We start from the raw sequence: 19,756 nt of genomic DNA, 5'->3' as shown, positions 1-19,756 counted from the left end.
AAATAATAATAATAATCATAAATTCACAATGAGGGTGATAATATAAAAATATATAACAAAGCATAAAATTCAAAAATATATACACACACCAAGTAGGTAAATACTAGGTAGTTTGGGAGGGAAGACACAAGCAGTTGGAGAGGAAGAAGTCAGCCAAGGCTTCAGGCAAAAAGATGATGCCCGAGTTCAATCTTTAAAACACTGTGTGAAGTGGAGATAAGGAGGGAGAATGTTATAAGCATGGGGGAAGGGTCAGAACAAAAAGCACGAAACCAAGAGATGGACTGTCATGTGTGATGAACAGACTGAAAGCCCAATTAGACTAGAATGCTGAGTGCAGGAGGTGGAATATTGTCCAACGAAGCTAGAAAGATAGGTTGGGGCAAGGTTGTAAAAAGCAAGAAACAAAAGTTTTTATTTTATTTTAGAATAGAAAATCACTATATTAAGTGCAATAACAACAAAAAAAGCCACTAGAATTGGCTGAGCAAGGCAGTCACATGGTCAAATCTGCACTTAAGGAAAATGACTTTGTTAACAGTGAATACCTTAGGTGGAATTACGAAGACTTGAGACAGGGAGACCGATGAGAAGACTGTTGCAATAATATGAGCAACAGTTTGTGAAGGCCTGAATTATGGTAGTAGTTGTGTAAGTAGAGAGGAGTCAATATTCTGAAAGTACAAATGGCAAGACTTCACTGATTGCATATAGGGAATGAGGGAGCATAGAGATAAGGATAATGCCAAGATTAGTAACCTGAGACATTAGAAAAATGGTGATGTCTTCAAGGATGAAAGAGGGAAAGAAAATGAGGTTCAATTTTAGATGTCTACTGAATATCCATTTTAAAAAGACAAATAAGCAGTTGGTGCCACTGATGCTTTTAGGAGAGACTATGAGAGCAATCTGCATAGAGATAACAGATAGATAATTAAACTCTGGGAGCTGATGATGATACTAAGAGTATATAAGAGAAGAGAACAAGTATAGAACCTTGGGGAATATCCATAGCTAGCCAGTGTGATAAGGATGATGAGCCAAAAAAGTAGACACACTGAGAACCAGCAGTCAGACAGATGGAAAACAAGATAGGGGAGAATAAAATCTCAAAAACTCAGAGAAACACTCTACAGAGCAGAAGGTAGCCAAAATGCCAAATATAGGAGAAAAACCAAGAAGAATTAGAATTTAGAAGAGGTCATCAGATTTAGCAACTCTGAAGAGAGGCTGAGTAGAGTGATGAAGTCAAAAGCCACATTGCAAAAGATGGAGAAATGAGAAAATTATAAATAAATATAAATTATAAATAGTGAGCTTATACAATGTTTTCAAGGAGTAAATGAAGAGTATATAGTTGACTTACTGTTCTACACTTCTTTCTTCTACCTTTCCAGTCCTAACCAATATTTCATTTTATAACTTTTTCAGCTTTCCCTCCCCTCAGTCCCCAAATCAAAAAGATGATTTAGTTCCTGCCCCTGATAGCAAGTAGAGATCAATTTATCCATACTACACAAAGGAAAGCATTGCTAATACAAAGAATGCTTACCAAATTATTTTCTGTGTAAGAAAGAAATAAGCTAAAATTCATCTCTGGGAAAATTAATGCAGAAAACAGAACATGTCCACAGACCCTATTTTGTGGAAGTCAAGTTGATGACAGAAAGCATCCTGTGAATTGTCTTGTCACCTCCACAGTCAGCAAATGAGTACCCAATTTCCCATGTGATTCCCACACTAAAGAGAATTCTTAATCAAGAATATTACAAAGTTATACTTGCATTTCCTTTCACATGATGAAGTACAAATTTTACTAACTTGGATTCAAAGCTTTCCTCATACTACAAAAGCAGAGGTATCAAGCATCATGTCCACAATATTCCTAAGCAAAGACCAAACAAGATTAAAATGTAATTAGGAAATATTTAATAAAATAAATAAAAATGCAATAAAACAGAATGTTAATACGTAGTTTTCTAAGTGACCAGGGTTTTCTATACAGTTTTGGTAGTCCCAATTTCTATCTGAGTGTGAAAACACTCATTTTAAAACACATTTAGAAAGAAAAAAATACCAAGGGAAAACTATAAACTTAAAAACAAGGAAGTCTATCACTCTTTAAAGTTTTAAGAGAAAAAAAATAAAATTTTCAGATTCATTTCCCTTTGTTGCCATCATCTCACCTCCTCTCTACCCATAGAGATACTGGAGCTCCTCTAAGAAAAAGATAGTCTGTTTTATTTTGTTTTGTGAATATGTAACTTGGAACATAAGCGTGACTGTGCCGCTGGTTATTTTAGTCTGGCTCCATGGCAGATTCTACTCAAAGAAAAGCAGATGCAGTTAGTGTCACACTATAGTCTGGTACAACACTAAAAGAATTCAGAGACAATCCTATAAATGATTTCTCTGGTCACTTCTACTAATTTAGCAGCTGTCAAATTTAGCCCAAAATGAGCAAACATCTAATTTTATTATCTACGAATATTATAGAAAGGAAAGGAAAATAGTAGAAAGCTTGAACTTGATCAGAGTTGGAATCCAGATTGCCAATTTAATACTTATCTTTCTTGGCCTCAGTTTCCTCACTAGCAAAATGAGATAAGGAAAGGATCATAGATTAAATGGAGTTAGATTAGGAAGGAGTCGAAAAGGCTACCTAACCCACACCCTCGATTTACAGAAGAGGAAACTTGGGCTCATACATGTAGTTATAACCATCAGAATGAGGATCTGAACTCAAGCCAAATCTTCATCCAATTCTAAATCTATGATCCAATGACATCCAACCAAATAAGTAATTTTTTTTAGTACATTACTGCAAATGAGAGGTAAAGTAACAAAAACTACATAAATATCATTTAGAAATAGTTATTCCAAAAGAGGATAACAGAATTAGAACGGGAAAAAGAGTTTCCTTAACATGTCCAAGGTATGCTTAAAGACAGCAAATCATCTTTTCTTTTAATCTTCTCTAGAGAATTTTTTTAAAGTGAAAACATCTCTTAGCTTTGGCACTTTCCCCCTAAAATTAAAATTAGGTAGTTCAAGAGTGTTTATTAGACACAGCTAAATAGAGTGAGCAAAGGTAAGACTTGTTTAATGAATCAGGAAGTATCATGTGGAAATTACTAAGCACTATAAAATTTAAAGTACTTCTTTCAGAACGTTAAAACTTATCTGTGATGAAATTTAAAATAAGTTAATACCCTAGACTTCCCTTAAATCCTACCTATAAACAAAATAAAAGCAATATCATTTACAATATATAATTAAAGCAACATTGCCCTGTTAAGTGTCTACTTCAAGAATTGAGCATGAGTGAACCATAAAAATAAAATTCTGTAATGTCCATTTTTAAGGAAAAATAGTCTCAAATCGAACATCAAGATTTAAGGGTATGGAGCAGAAGGATATAAAAGTTCTATGTCAACATGAATTATTTTTTTGCCAAAAAAGGTTTACTAACTATGACTAAATCTATTTACATCTATTTACATGTAATAGATTACAAATCTATTACAATCTATATTTAATCTAGACATTATAGATGGTGAATCTCAGAAAAATCTAAGTGAAAGATAATGCTAATAACAAAGCATTTAATTCAATAATATGATAAATAAGAACCACATAGAAATTTCAAAATCAAAAACCAAATGTTCAAAAGTCTGGCTCTATAGTATTTTAATTAGCCTGGGACTAAAATTCCAATCTGTTGTCAAAATAAATAAATAAAGATTATTTTTTTTTTTTGCTGAGTATTAGTTTAGAAAATGGCTATTGCAAATAGTAAAAGAAGGCATATTATTATGTCTTCTGATTATTATCTGTAATTATTAATCAGATTATTAAATCTGCAAACTCCTCAAGGACAGGAGCCCATGACAAACAATTCAATGTCTTGCAAAGACACTACAAACACATGCATGTAAAGAGACTTCAAATATTTAATGAATTTTGAATGCAGAATAATGCAGCTATTTGGAAGTGAAGGGGTGCTATGCTAACCCATCAGAAATAAAATGTTTGGCTCTATACCCACCCCCCAGCTATGTCTTTCTGACTTAGAAAAATGAGGAAATTTAATGAAAATGATAAATCAAAGAAGAGAAGGAATCTTAAAACAGCTTTATATAACTACACTGAACTGGTTACCATTGAAGAAGCTGATCTCTTTACTCCTGTTGAAACCTGTAAAATGTAAATCAAGCTTTTGTGAGACTAACAAAAATAGAGTTTCCCTGAGGGCTCTACAAATACTTCAGTGAAGTTACTAAAATGCTCTGCAAGTCATTCTGAAACCGAGATTGATTCCAAAAGATTTCTTGAAAAATCATATTTCTTCAACAATTAAACATTTCTTGAACCAAATACAGAATAAGTCATTGTTACATATCAATCATTCCAATTTAAACTCAGAGACATTTAGATGTAGCTAAAAATACCTCATCCCCTTACCATGTTTAATAGGTATCTACAAAGCATTTTGATCTACTTTTAATGTTAGCTTTAATGTTTTTTCCTAATCTTCAGATGTCAGTTCTACACTGTACCACCACCTCTCAAAACTTTCATCTTTAAAAAGGAGCCTCATTTTTCATTATTTTTAGAATTCTCTCAAAGATCATGACCCCTTATCCCAAGTATTCATCCAGGACCTATTACATTAACAAATGGGGTTATTTTATAATAGAAAATCTCCAGTTATATTATCTATAAATTATGTTTCTGATATGGGTTTTTTAAAAAAAGAGAGAGGTCAACTTTTCTTAAAGGTAGAAATTAAATTTAAAAATTAAAAAAGAATCCTATGAAAGAACAGCGTCTGCCTGAGAGTTCTAATATCTAGTAGTTAAGAAAGTACAGTGCTGGCTCCCACAGCAATGGTAGCTAATTATATCCAACAATACACAGCTCTATGGATTACTGTATATGGCATTTAAGATAGGCTCCTGCAGAATCAACTGTTGATTTTCTGGCTTTCATATAACAGGTGGTGATGAATATGACAATAACATAATTAGGACTTGCTTTCCTTTGGGAAACATTGTATCATTCTAAGAAAAAAAGGCACCAATTCAAATAACTTTGTGATCAGTGGCCACCAAGGCCACCAAGAAACCAATTTTGCTCACTTCAGAGTTGTTCATTCAATGTTTAATAAGTCTCAGTTGAAATAATAGAAAAATAAGTTTTCAGGATCTAGAAGGATTCAAATTTGTATGTTTTCAAAAACATAGTACATTTGTCTGAAGGTACAGAAGATTTAATAATTGCATAGTCAAATAGTCATGTAACCTAAATTCATAAGGTATATCAAATGCTCTTAAAATCAACATGAAAGCTGGCATCTAAAGCTCTATTTAACATCAATTTAATAAAATCTAATGTTCAATTCATTTGCAATTTCTTATTTTACTTTTTTAATTCCCAAAGGAGTCTCAAAAATCCAATATTAGAATTCATACATTCAATGCAAATTCTAACAAACTAATTTTAAAACACAATACCTAATTATACATTCCCATTTTTTAAAAAATCCTTTTGATCTGTCTCTCAGTCAATAAACACTGAATACCTACTATGTGACTATAAGTACTATGCTGATCACACATTGTAAATGCTTAATAAATACAATTTTCCCCTCTTCACCCCACATTTTGCTTCCCACCAAAAAAAAAAAAAAAAAAAAAAAACACAACCCAAACATTTTTTAAACACTAAAGTATAACAATTTTACATCAAAGAAGCAAGGAGTATTAAAAGGAGAGTGGTCCAGGGGTCAAACTAGACAGTCTAATCTGATTGCAGGGGTTTTGACTCCTTGTCCAGTTATTTTTTTCCATTCTTATCCTGCTAATCATCTCTTACCTCCTAATTTTAAACTCCAGTTTTTAAAACTATAAATATTAAAGAATACACTGTTTCCAAGATAGCTTTTTTCCCATAATTTACTCAACATAGATGTGTAGGATTAAATGTTTTCACAAATCAATCAGTAAAATAATAATTCTGAACATGGAGACAAAACATTTCATGGATGAAAAGTCACAAGTAAGCAAATAGTATCTTAAATTCATATATACAAAGACTACATTTAACAACATTTTAAACTGTACTGATTTTTGTAACACCCTCAAAAAATGAAAAATCTTAGTCCAAGGTATGCCAAAAATTATATTGAGTTAAATAAGCATAATGTTATATTAACAATCTAAAAGGTTAACCAATTTTTGATCAAACTCCAAGTAGTCATTTAACAGCTGAACAATTATCTTCTCTACCCAACCTTAAGTAATCAATAAGTAATGAAGCAATCAACAGAATAACTTTAGTTCTGTCTGAATGAAAAACCTTAGTCTACATAGATCCTAACATAAAAAACCCAAATCTACTAATGTACATAGGCCCATTTTCACTTTGGCAAAATATTTCAATTTGAAAAGGCATTCCAACAAAGAACTTCATAAATTTGGTCCTTTTCATAAGAGGACAATATATCTCTCAATCCACAAATGGACAAGCAGAGATTTATATTTGTTACTGAAAACAACCTTAGAATTTCCTTAAGCTAAAATTTAAAATAAAAATGACATTTAAAAAAAATACAGAAACATGCTTTTGTGTAAAGTCAAGAATGCCATTGGGAGGAAAAAAAACTAATCAATACTAATAATATAAAGGACAAGTGTAAGAGTTCTTCCCTAGACTATCCGAAAAGCACCTGTTGAAAGTTATCTATTCATAGTTTAAGATGTTTCTGGTGCATTTCAAAAAGCTCTTCCTCCATTTCTGAAATTCTATCTGTCTTAGATTTCTTTTTCTTTGGTGAATATTATCAGAAGAAGTTTCGATTTCCTCAAAACCAAAACGATTTATTTTCATAGAGATGAGTTCTATTCCCCTCACAAAACGAGAGTTACAACTTGTTACAATTTGTTAGTTGCACTTAAAAAAAGGGGGGGGGGAAGGGGGGGGGAAGGGGGGGGAGGCAGCACTTCCTGTACTCCGGATACTTTCCCTTAGAATTTTGGGTGCTCAGGATAGCAGAGAGTACCAAAGTAAGTGCATTAATGAAAGAAGGGAACAGAAAAATCAGGAGCAAAAGCGGCATTCCCCTACCAAACTTCCATTTCGAAATACCACATCTATAAATATCGGCTTTATAGATTCAGACTGCCTAGGACTAACAGCAAGACTCGGTCAGGGGAGTATTTGTTCTCTGGAATTTCATTAAGTGGTAGCTATGATGCAATCGGGTCTCTGATTTTAAAGGACTTCTGATTCTACCGATTTAGATACTTGTAACTCACTGATGCTTTTAACTACTGTTACCGATTACTCTTTTGCTAACATATTTTACAAATTTAAAGAAACATTTTAAACTATTTCGGATACATCAGCATAAAACGTTCCCAACCTCCTCCCCCGGCAGTGAAGAGATTTCCAGCCATCCCTTTGCTGATTGCCAAAGAATTACTTAAATATATTTCTACATTTACTTGGAATCAAAGCATGGGAAAATACGGTAAGACTGGCCAGTTTGCACACATCGGAAAACTGTCTCATCCGTTACCACGGGTACCGACCTTTTGTCTCCCCTGTAGGAAGATTAGCCTTACAGCGGTTTTGTGGTCCTTAATCAAGGCTCAAAAGCATAGAGAGATCACATCAACTTTTGATTGCAAAGATTACTTAATATATTCCATTTACTGAATCAAAGCATGGAAAGGTAAGATGGCCGTTTGGACATGGAAAACTGTCTCATCTTACCAGGTACCGACCTGTGTCCCTAGTGCGAAGATTACCCTTACAGCGGTTTTGTCTTAATCAGGCTAGAAAAGCAAGACAATCTTTAAAAGCTCTGGTTTCGCTAGGCGCGGACGGAGGACTGGGGCAGAGGCCTTCTCTGCGGCCGAGGCCAGCGATGTCTAGGGAAAGCCCTCGCCTCGGCTGCTAAGGGGCGGAGGGACGTTGGGCTCGGAGAGGCGCCCTTCGGACGGAGGCGGCCTTCCGGACGGAAGGCGCTCCTTCCTGGAGAGGCGCCTTCCGGACGGAGGCGCCCTTCCTCGGACGGAGGCGCCCTTCCCGGACGGAGGCGCCCTTCCCGGACGGAGGCGCCCTTCCCGGCCGGGCCGCGGCGGCCCGGGAGGCTTACCCAGGTGCAGGGTGAGGTTGATGGTGCTGGGATACTGCACCCCGGCCAGCATGGTCTGGCTCTGCCACCAGGTGGTGTCGGCCTGGTTGTTGTAGTCGGTCAGGTAGGCGGCCCCGTGCGCCAGGTGGGGCTGCCCGGCGTCGCACAGGTGACAGGACTTGGTGACCCCCGTCACCCCGGTCTGCACGCAGTACTCCTCGGGCGGAGCGCCGCACGTGTTGGTGGCCACCACGGTCACGTTGAAGGCGGCGTTGACGAACTCGGGCATGCAGCGCTGCGGCCGCCCGCCCTCGTCCGCGCACTCGTCCATGGCCGCCGTAGCCCAGCCCGCCAGCAGCGCGGCCGCCAGCAGCGGGGCCAGCGCGGCCAGGGGCCTCGGCGGGCTCCCGCGCATCGTGCTCCGCGCGGCTCGGTCCGGGAGGGAGCCCGACGTCGGGCGAGGGAGGCGGGCGGGCGAGGCGCTCTAGGAAGCGGCGGAGGCTGCCGCGGGGAGAGCTGCGTCCGGCGCGCCTGCCTCTGCAGAGCTCCGCAGCTCGCTCTAACCACCCCTCCTCGGGCCGCCGCCGCCGCCCCCCTCCTCCTCCTCCTCCTCCTGCTTCTCCCTCCCCTCCGCTCTTCCCCCCCGCCCCCCGGGCAGGGACGGCCGTCCCACACCCTAGCCCACACCCCCGCCCGCCGCCGGCCCGGACTTCCTCGCGCGTGCCCGCGCGCGCGCCCCCGAGCACCCAAAAAGATGCTCGGCCTGGAGGGCCGGGCGGAAAAGGTCGCCCGAGAGCCCTTCAGCTGGGGCCGGCGGCGGCCCTCGGGCTCCTCCTGCGCCCTCCGCGCCCCTGGCGGCCGCGTCGGGGGAAGGGGGGGCGGGCTCGGAAGCGTCTTGCGCCTCGAAGTGCGCGCGCGTGATCGCAGCCAGGGGGGCGAGCATGAGAAGAGGAGGAGGGGCTGTGAGGGTCGGCGGGGCAGGGTGGAGTGAAGAGGGGAGGGGGAAGGGACGCGCAGGGAGGATGGGAGGGTCGGCCCTCGCAGGGCATGCTGGGAGGGAAGGGAAAGTTGGGAAGAGGGAGTAAAGGCAAGTTAGGGGCCGGGCTGGAGAGGAGTCTCCTCGGGGCCGGGGAAAGCTTGGGGGTTTCTGAGGCGTAATCCCCTAAATTAGGTGGTGGGAACCCAACTGAGGATGGAGAAAGTGGGGGTGGGGAGTCCTGGCGGACAGCAGCCCCTTCCCCCTCCGCCCCCGTCTTTCTATCCCTGCCCAACGGTACTCCCCCCAGCCAAATTGGGGTGTCAGTATCTTCACACCTTCCTCCTCCCTCTGGGATCGTTTCCCCCAAATCGGGGAAGGGGCTTGTCATTAACCTTCCACCCGCTTGCTATGGTCCCAGCCAAATCTAAGGGGACTGTTCCAGACAAATGTGGAGGGGGGGAGTTGTCACTAGCCTTCCACCCACCTGGGAGTGCCCCAGCCGAATGTAAGGGTCTCACTGGTCCCCCAGCCCGTTCTCCCTCCCCGATCTTGGGCGATTCCTGCCAAATCCAAAGGTGGAGGTCGGGGCTCGAGAGTCACCACCCCCACAGTCTTTCCGAGGAGGGGGATGTGTCGGGACATCGGACGGGCAGAAATGGTTTCCCAGAGATCCGGGACCTTGCAGCTGCATCCCAATACTTTTTGAGCCGTGATTTCCTGTCCCGGAGTTAAAGTGTAATTTCAATCATTTTACCAGTGGCTAGGAAGGAAGTGAAAAGGCTGGGAATGGAATTAACTTTTTTCCCCAGGGTACATCAAACCAACTGCAAAATTATTCCACTGTGTTGTTTGTGTTCTCTCTCTTGCCTTTAAAGACTCGAAATTAATCTAGATTCCGACATCCTCCTCTTTAGGCCTGCTGAGTCACAAAATAGTTCCTATGCCAGAATGACTCAGTTCTTGGACTCGACGCCAAAAGACCATGAGTTCTAGTCCCAGACCAGAACTTGGGCCTTTTTCCAATGCTGATGTTGCAAGGAAAAGGGAAGAGCCCAAAGTTTAAGTATACTTTGCTTTAAATGATGTTAAAACTTTTTGGAAAAAATATTACATTTATGTAACTTTTAAAGTACACAGCTCTTTCTTGTAGTTTCATTTGATCCTCAGCAACTCTGAAATGTTTTCTGGATATCTAGACCAAGCAGCAAGATTTTGATTTCATATGTATCTATAGATATAGATATATGTACATGTACATATATGGATATAGCTAGATATGACAAATAATGATGAAACGAAATTTATACAAATTTGTGTCAATAGTGGATATTGGGGGAGGAGTCTGGAGTAGGTAAATATTATACAAAGTTTAAAAAAATTTGTTTTTGGTATTTCCTTACCTGAATTATGTCAAAAAATAAGGTTTTCATTTATGGATAGCAACATTTGTAATTCTTATGTTTCTAGCCTGAATTTTCATTTCTCAGAACAAAGCTATAGCTTTTAGTTTGAAAATACTTAGACTCAGATTCTTTTTGTACAGCAAAATAACGTTTTGGTCATGTATGCTTATTGTGTATCTAATTTATATTTTAATATATTTAACATCTACTGGTCATCCTGCCATCTAGGGAGGGGTGGGGGTAAGAGGTGAAAAATTGGAACAAGAGGTTTGGCAATTGTTAATGCTGTAAAGTTACCCATGCATATATCTTGTAAATAAAAGGCTATTAAATAAAAAAAAAAAAAAATACTTAGACTCAGACTTAGGAATTCTTTCCAACATGTAGATCAAAATCTCTTTCATATGATTCTCCTCAATATCCTACCAAAATTTCCATAGGAGAAGTCTCAGCATGCAGGAGGCCTTCATCTCATTCTCCTTAGCGCTAAAGGGCAAAGTACCAAGTGGAACACACTAATCTCCCACATAAGTATCCATCTCTCTTGCCATAAGATAAGTTAGTCTTCTCTTTCTCCCATACAAATCTTTGATCACATCCCTAACTTTTGTTCTTTAAAGTTCCTCTTTAGTAGTATGAAATCCCATTCCCACAATACATTTCCATTGACTTCTGTGTAATAGATGCAGGTGAAAGTGATTTGGAGTTTGAAAAAGATAAGTAGATTCAGAAACTATATCTTCATTTAAAGTTAACATCTGAAAAGTTTCATTTCACAAAAAAAAAAAAAAGAAGAAGAAAATACTATATGCTTACCCGATAAGGCTACTCAGGCCTTAGAATTTCCAGTATATTCAGTACCATGCAATTATAAAACTATAGATATAACATATCAAAAAATCAGATTAATCAATGATTTTAACAGGGATTTTAAATATAATTTTTAAAAATATTTTGATAACTAATTCAATGTAACTTCTTTCAGTGTAAGTGGTTTCTTTTTCAATAGCATGTACTCTGTGCATCTAAAAAAACATTGTTCTGAGGGCTATAGGCTTCACCAAACTGTCAAAGGAGTGCATAACACACAAAAAAAGATTTAAATACCTCTGATCTAAATACACTTGTGCCAGGGAACTTTAACAGTATGCTTTAAACAAAAGATAGGCATTTAAATGCTTGTCGAATGACTGCTAGTTCAAAACTTCAGGAATCCACTGAAGAGTTTGAAAAGTCCTTTAAACAAACTCAAGACTTTTTGTAAAAAGTTAAGTTTCGGAGTTATTTGTCTTATAAATGGATTCTCAATGTTTCCTTTAATTGGTGCATTTCCTGATATATTTCAAATAAGTGGACATAGAAATAGGTTAGGTTCACAGGACAGAGTAATCAATAACTCTAGCAATCTAGTGTTTGACAAACCCAAAGACCCCAACTTTTGGGATAAGAATTCACTATATGACAAAAACTGCTGAAAAGATTGGAAACTAGTATGGCAGAAACTCAACATTGACCAGCACTTAACACCATATACCAAGATAAGGTCAAAATGGATTCATGATCTAGACATTAAAAATGATACTATAAACAAATTGGAAGAACATAGGATAGTTTACCTCTCAGACCTGTGAAGGAAGAAGGAATTTGTGACCAAAGCAGAACTAGAGATTATTACTGATCACAAAATAGATAATTTTTGATTATATCAAGTTAAGTTTTTCTACAAACAAAACTAATGCAAACAAGATTAGAAGGGAAGCAATAAACTGGGAAAACATTTTTACAGTTAAAGGTTCTGATAAAGGCTTCATTTCCAAAACATATAGAGAATTGATTCAAATTTATCATAGTTCAAGCCATTCTTCAAATGATAAATGATCAAAGAATGTGAACAGACAATTTTCAGATGAAGAAAATGAAACTATTTGTAGTCACATGAAAAGGTGCTCCAAATCACTATTGATCAGAGAAATGCAAATTAAGACAACTCTGAGATACCACTATATATACCTGTTAGGTAGGCTAAAATGACAGGAAAAGATAACAACAAATGTTGGAGGGCATGTGGGAAAACTGGGACACTGATACGTTGTTGGTGGAGCTGTGAATAGATCCAACCATTCTGGAGAGCAGTTTGGAACTATGCTCAAAAAGTTAACAAATTGTGCATACCCTTTGATCCTGCAATGTTTCTACTAGGCTTATATTCCAAAAAGATCTTAAAGGAGGGAAAGGGACCCACAGGTGTAAAAATGTTTGTGGCAACCCTCTTTGTAGTGGCAAGAAACTGGAAACTGAGTGGATGCCCATCAGTTAGAGAATGGCTGAATAAATTGTGGTATATGAATATTATGGAATACTATTGTTCTGTAAGAAATGACCAGCAGGATGATTTCAGAGAAGCTTGGAAAGAATTACATGAACATGCTAAGTAAAATGAGCAAAACCAGGAGATCATTATACATGGCAACAACAAAATGATATGATGATCAATTCTGATGGCTCTCTTCAACAATGAGATGATTCAAAACAGTTCCACTTGTTCAGTGATGAAAAAAGCCATCTACACCCAGAGAGAGAACCATAGGAACAGAGTGTGGAACACAACATAGCATTCTCACTTTCTTTGTTGTTATTTACTTGCATTTTGTTTTCTTTCTCAGTTTTTCTTTTTCTTCCTTCTTGATCTGATTTTTCTTGTGCAGCAAGATAACTCTATAAATGTGTGTGTGTGTGTGTGTGTGTGTGTGTATTGGATTTAACATGTATTGGACTACCTGCCAGCTTAGGGTAGGGGGGAAGGGGAAGGAGGGGAAAATTTGGAACAGAAGTTTTTGCAAGGGTCAATGTTGAAAAATTACCCATGCATATGTTTTGTAAATAAAAAGTTATAATTTAAAAAAAGAAATAAGTGGACATAACTCTTCAAAGTATCAGAAATTTCCTGATAGCATCTTTTTTCTATGAAACTCACTTTACAACCCCATATGGGAAAAGGATCTCAAATTCTCCATAAAATCTTCAGAGGCCACTCATCATCATAATAATAACTAATGTTTATATAATATTTTCTGTTGAATGTATTTTTCACCTTCTGAACTCATAGCACTTGTCTATATACCTCAAGCAATTGATCAGATTCTATCTATTTAAAACCATTCTTTTGCTTTTTGAACTTGTTTTATTTAAAAATAAAAAAACCTTTTCATGGGTGTATATTTTGTTAATTCATCTAGATTCTAAGAAATAATGTTTTCATTACATCTATTTGCATCTTCCAAGGTGTCTACAAAGACCCAATACAATATGTTATTTATACAATCAATTAACATTCATTAAGTATCTATATGCCAAGTACTGTACTAAGTATCCTATAACATAATAAATCTTTGCCAAATGAACAAATGTTTGAAGGCTTGCACAAAAATAATAATATTTATCAATTAGCTTGTTTATCACCAAGCTTTTATTAGTGTCATCCTTTTTTCCTAAAAAAAAAAAAAAGAAAGAAAGAATTTGTGTTCTAGAATTTCTCCAAGGATTCAGTAATTCTTAGATGGCTTTCAAACTAAATTCTAATGTCACCTCATACTAGATCAAAGTAAATAAGTCAATCATTTCCTATGGGTCTTTAGGCAAGTAATAATTGAAAGGTACTCCGGAAGAAACTCCCAACCTTCGTCATATAGTCGTGTTTCTGGACTAGTTCTCAGGGGCAAAAAAGACATGGGAGCTATTTCTTAAGAAAGGTGTCCTACAATCACTACTGAAAAGTGGCACTAATAAATTAAAAGTCCATTCTATTCTTCTCCCTTATAAACATACTATAAGTTAAATATCCCTAAAAACTTAAAAATCGGAAATACATGTTTCCTTGTTGAGTTCTAGTATCTATGGTACACCTAAACTACTACCAACTTGACTGATGTTTTCTTGCTCCATCACTTCACTAGTAAGACTACTAACTGGAATGGTGCATATTATACTGTGACTGAACTCAAAAAGCTGTGAGTTTAAATATGGCCCCCATAACTGAATCTCACTTTTCACAAGTGAAAAAATGAGAATTTTAACAAATACTTTGCAGGGTTGTGTTGAGGAACATAGGAGATAATATGCTTACCTTTAGCACAGTACTTTATTCATTGTAGGCACTACATAAATCCTTATTCTCTTCCTCTAGAAGAATTTATTTTATCATATTTCAAAAACATAAGAATACCTTAAATTACTCCATAAATTGTCTTCAGTTATTCTATTGGAACGGTTTACAATAAGGACTATCCTGTTCACATCAGGAATGCAATTGGCTAGAGCATTCTATTTAAAAGTTTCCATCCAATTCTAATTCTCTTTAAGTCTTTGTATATACTTCTTATCTTCCTGGGGAGCCCATTGTCTATTAAGCAAACTCCATTCTTTGTGGAGATACATGAAGGTGTGTGGGGGATGAGAATTAGACCTTTCAAAAGGGTATATGTCATGTATCTAGGATTTACCTCACTGTTCTTTTTCTCAACTTCTCTGGTAAGCAAAAATATAATTTGTTTTCAGTTAGGAAAAAAAAAAAAAACCTTAAAAATAATAGTTTCGAACAACACAGTTGTAGCTAATAGCTATTCAAGTATTGTCTAACTTTAAAAAACTACAAAGTTTTTGGAAATTTTTGACAAACTAAAAAGCAACTAATAGGAACAATTTCCCCTTGCATGGTACATTGAAAAGAATACTGGAGTCTGGACTCAGAGAACATAGGTTTAGATCCTGATTCTGATGCTGACCTTCCTGATGCTGACCTTCCTTCCTGATGCTTTGACCTTGGACAAATCATGTGAATTTTTAATATTTCAAATGAGGGTGAATTACATGCCCTCTAAGTTCACTTCCAGCTCCAAAACTAAGATTCTTTATAATATATAATGGCTGATTTTTTTTTTAATTTGTCATAAGGTATAATTTTTAAAATAGTTTTTATTGGAAGGGAGAGGGAGAGAAAAAAGAAAGGTGAGGAGAAAAACAGAATTGATTGAATGATAAAATATTCTAATAATTCCAAGTTTTTACAAACAAATAATTTTTTGAGAAATTTTACCTAAAGTTATCAAAAACCACTAACAAAAAAAATTTTGACATCATGATCAAAATTAGCAAAGTAAAGTATGAAGCCTTTGTTTTGGCTTTGAATCTGTATCTTTATCTTTATACAAGATGTAAATATGTCCATTGACATCACACTTGAAGCTTTATTCTGGATTTTAGAAGCAAGCAAGAAAGAAATAGAAGAAATATACCTCACTCTGCATTGTGTCCATTAAGCTCTCAATCTAGAGGTGTAGAACATATTTCTTCATCATCAGTCCTCTGGAAATTGTGGTAGGCCATTGTATTCATCAATGTTACTAAGTCTTTCACAACTGATATTCCTTAAGATATAGGTATTACACAGCAACAAGAAGATCATGTGATGATCAACTATGATGGACTTGGCTCTTTTCAACAATGAAGTGATTCAGGCCAGTTCCAATAGCCTTATGATGAAAAGAGCCATCCGCATCCAGAGTGAGGACTTGGGGACTGAATACGGAGTGTAACAGTATTTTTATTTGTTTTGTTTTTTGTAGTTGGTTATTTGCTTGTTTTTTTTTTTCTTTTTCATTTTTTTTTCTTTTTGATCTGATTTTTCTTGTGCGGCATGATACATGGGGAAATGTTTAGAAGAATTGCACATGTTTAACCTATATTGGATTACTTGCTTTGTAGGGGAGAGGGAAGGTGAAGAGTGAGGGAGAAAAATTTGGAACACAAGGTTTTGCAAGGGTGAAATGTTGAAAACTATCTTTGCATGTATTTTGAAAAATAAATAATAAAATTGAAAAATAAGCTATTATATATGTATATATGTGTGTGTGTGCATGTGTGTGTGTATTACTGTATACATTGTTCCCCTGATTCTGTTCATTTTACTTTGCATCAATTCAAACAAGTCTTGCCAAGTTTTTGAACTCATCTTCTTCATCATTTCTTATAATACAATAGTATTCCTTCATATTCATGTACCATAACATATTCAGCCATTCCCCATTTGAATACACTCACAAAAAAAGATGCTATAAATATTTATGTACATATGTGACTTTTCTTCTTCTTCTTTTTTTTTTTTTTTTTTTTTTTTTATCTCATTCCTTCAGGCATCCTATCTTAACTTTGAATGAGTACAATGACCCAAAATAGTGTATAAGTATACAATCAATCAATCAACATTCATTAAGTATTTGTATGCCAGCTACTATGCTAAGTATTCTTTTAGAATAATAAATCTTTGCCAAATGAACAAATGTTTGAAGCCAATTATATTACAGAATTGTGTATACTTAATCTTATTAGATATCCTACAATAAGTGAAAAATCATTACAGAAGGAAATGCTAGAAGATGATCTGTGTACTATGACTGAGTTCTTAATAACCATGGAAAGAAAATTCAGTTTGTCTTTAAAATGAGATTCATTGATTGTTTCTACCATGCCTGCAAACTAAATGATTAAAGTTTAAAAGTTAAAAGTTAAACAATTTAAACTTCATGAATAACTACTACACACAACTCATTAAAATTTAGGTTTAATTCAATAAGAATAATTCACATTTAAGTCATTTGAAAAGGTCATCCTTTAAGACTAAATTAGCCAAAAATTAAATGAATGTCTCCTTGCCACATTTTTTTTTAACACTGTATAATTTCATATACTTTTATTTCAGTTTTTTTAATTCATGGAGGAAAATTATTCCATTTGAGCCCTGAGACCACCAATTTACAAGTTTGTCCCTTTAAATCTGTAATCAATTCCTCTTTTGCTCAGAGAAAAAAAACTTTTCCCACTAACCTTTGACCTTTGATTAATGTTTGGGTTTTTTTTCCTACTACATGTTCATGTGATACATTAGATAGGATTGGTTATCCAAAGCAAGGGTGCAGAACTAAAACTAATGTTACGGAGATACCCTTCTACAAAGCAGCTGGGCAACTGGTACATCAGAGTATATAGAATGAATGAAAATCATATAGCATTTGTCAAGGGATTGATTTTGTCAGCTACTTAGGCGTGGTCCTTCTTTGTCTTTATATTCTGTTTTGCTTTATAATATTCCTTTTCCTACATTGTGCTCCTACTAGTTTATAAGCTCTTTCAGGGCTGAGGCAATATCTAATTCATATTTGTAATCCCTTCCTCCATTCAGAGCCTAGCAATTCCTTGCACATAGTAAACACCTAATAAAAATTAGGACATTTGTCCTCTAATCCTGTAGGACCTCTCCTTTTTCTTTTTTTTTTTTTTTTTTTTTTTATTTAATAGCCTTTTATTTACAGGATATATACATGGGTAACTTTACAGCATTAACAATTGCCAAACCTCTGTTCAATTTTTCACCTCTACCCCCACCCTCCCTAAATGGCAGGATGACCAGTAGATGTTAAATATATTAAAATATAACTTAGATACACAATAAGTATACATGACCAAACATTATTTTGCTGTACAAAAAAGAATCAGACTCTGAATTATTGTACAATTTGTGAAGGAAACAAAAATGCAGGTGTGATAAATATAGGGATTAGGAATTCAATGTAATTGGTTTTAGTCATCTCCCAGAGTTCTTTTTCTGGGTATAGCTAGTTCAGTTCATTACTGCTCCATTAGAAATGATTTGGTTGATCTCTTGCTTTGAGGGATGGCCTGGTCCATCAGAACTGGTCATCATCTAGTATTTGTTGAAGTATATAATGATCTCCTGGTCCTGCTCATTTCCTCGATCATTTCGTTAAGTCTCTCAGGCCTTTTGAAATCATCCTGTTGGTCATTTCTACAGAACAGTAATATTCCATAATTTTCATATACCACAATTTATTCAGCCATTCTCCAACTGATGGACATCCATTCAGTTTCCAGTTTCTAGCCACTACAAAAAGGGCTGCCACAAACATTCGTGCACATACAGGACCTCTCCTTTTTCTTAAGTCTTTCAAAAATCACAAACAGTAGCTCGTCAATAGCAAGTTCTAGTTTTCTTAGGACCTGAGAATAAGAGTTCAATTAGATTTTGTGATCAAACTTATTTAGGTGAATTTTGTGAGCTCATTGCTATGAGTACTCCTCCACCAGTGTTGATCAGTAACCCATGTCTCTTATCTTATAATTTCTTTGCCCTGTTGCCTTTTAAGTTTTTCATAGAGGATCCATTGTAATGATCTACCTAATGTACTAGTCTTCTCATACTTTTAATGTCTTATGGATTTTAATGCAACATTTGAGCTACCCATTTGTCACTTCTCAGTCGTGTTACATGACTAACCCAACTCTTTCCCCAGCCATTCAAGTATTAGATAGTGTTTTTTAAGCTACTTCATGCACATTATTAATAATATGACAATTATTTATTGGTAATAGTAGTAATATATTACTTCTTATTGAGTCAACTTTAATTTTATTCCCTTTAAGATGATTTTCATTTGGCTTGTGTAACAAACTGGGGGAGGTCCACAAAAAAATCTGGCAACAGTAAAAGATATCAATTATTTTGCCAAGCTTTTGTCTTTAATAAGTGGTAAAATTATACATATACCAAACATTTTAAAATAAATTTCTTTATGATTTATTATCAGTAAATGTTTGATTTGTACACCTCTTTCATATATCTCAATACCTAGAATTGCATAAGAATTTCTCAGATGAAAAGGATCCAGACAAAGTTTAAGAAGCCCTGATATGAATGATTCTTGATACATAGTTATAAAGTATAAGGAGGAAAATAGTGACATGAGAGAGATTGGGTTGTTAAAGAAGCAAACGCTTAAATCATAAGTTTTTTAAATTATAATATTATTATGTCAGTTCAAATAGTTAAATAATTTTATATAATCCTTCATCATTTATCAAATAGTGTTATGTGATTGTAATTTTTCATTAAAGATCTAAGGAATGAATTAAACATCTTTTTATTGTAGGTATTCAATTTAAATCACGACTAAGACAATATAACATGGTAAAAATCAAAATATGATCTAGAAATTCTTATGTGTCCATAAGTCAATGATTTTATAGAATTCTGGGTATACATTTTACTAAAGAATCAAAGATAAAGTCCTATAAGATGACCGAGATTCATTTTCTCGGAGAGAAATATGATTACAATTTTTCAAATGTAGTATCCTCCTCAGCTTTGGTCCCAGCTAATTG

The 19,756-nt window shown here is 36.3% G+C and overlaps 1 protein-coding gene across 1 annotated transcript in view; it reads right to left on the bottom strand.

Annotated features, from left to right (window-relative positions):
• The window catches only part of LAMC1 (laminin subunit gamma 1), a 140,783-nt gene extending 132,225 nt beyond the window's left edge, over window positions 1–8,558 (bottom strand). The window contains exon 1 of the mRNA XM_031937014.1: window positions 8,165–8,558. Within this exon, the coding sequence (XP_031792874.1) occupies window positions 8,165–8,558 (394 nt within the window). The remainder of the gene's footprint in view (window positions 1–8,164) is intronic.
• Window positions 8,559–19,756: the final 11,198 nt, after the last annotated feature.

This window comes from Sarcophilus harrisii, chromosome 4 (assembly GCF_902635505.1).
Source record: "Sarcophilus harrisii chromosome 4, mSarHar1.11, whole genome shotgun sequence".
In the NCBI taxonomy this organism is placed as follows: Eukaryota; Metazoa; Chordata; class Mammalia; order Dasyuromorphia; family Dasyuridae; genus Sarcophilus; species Sarcophilus harrisii.
The sequence above is the reverse complement of the archived record's forward strand: the minus strand, read 5'-3'. Positions and strand labels throughout refer to the sequence as shown.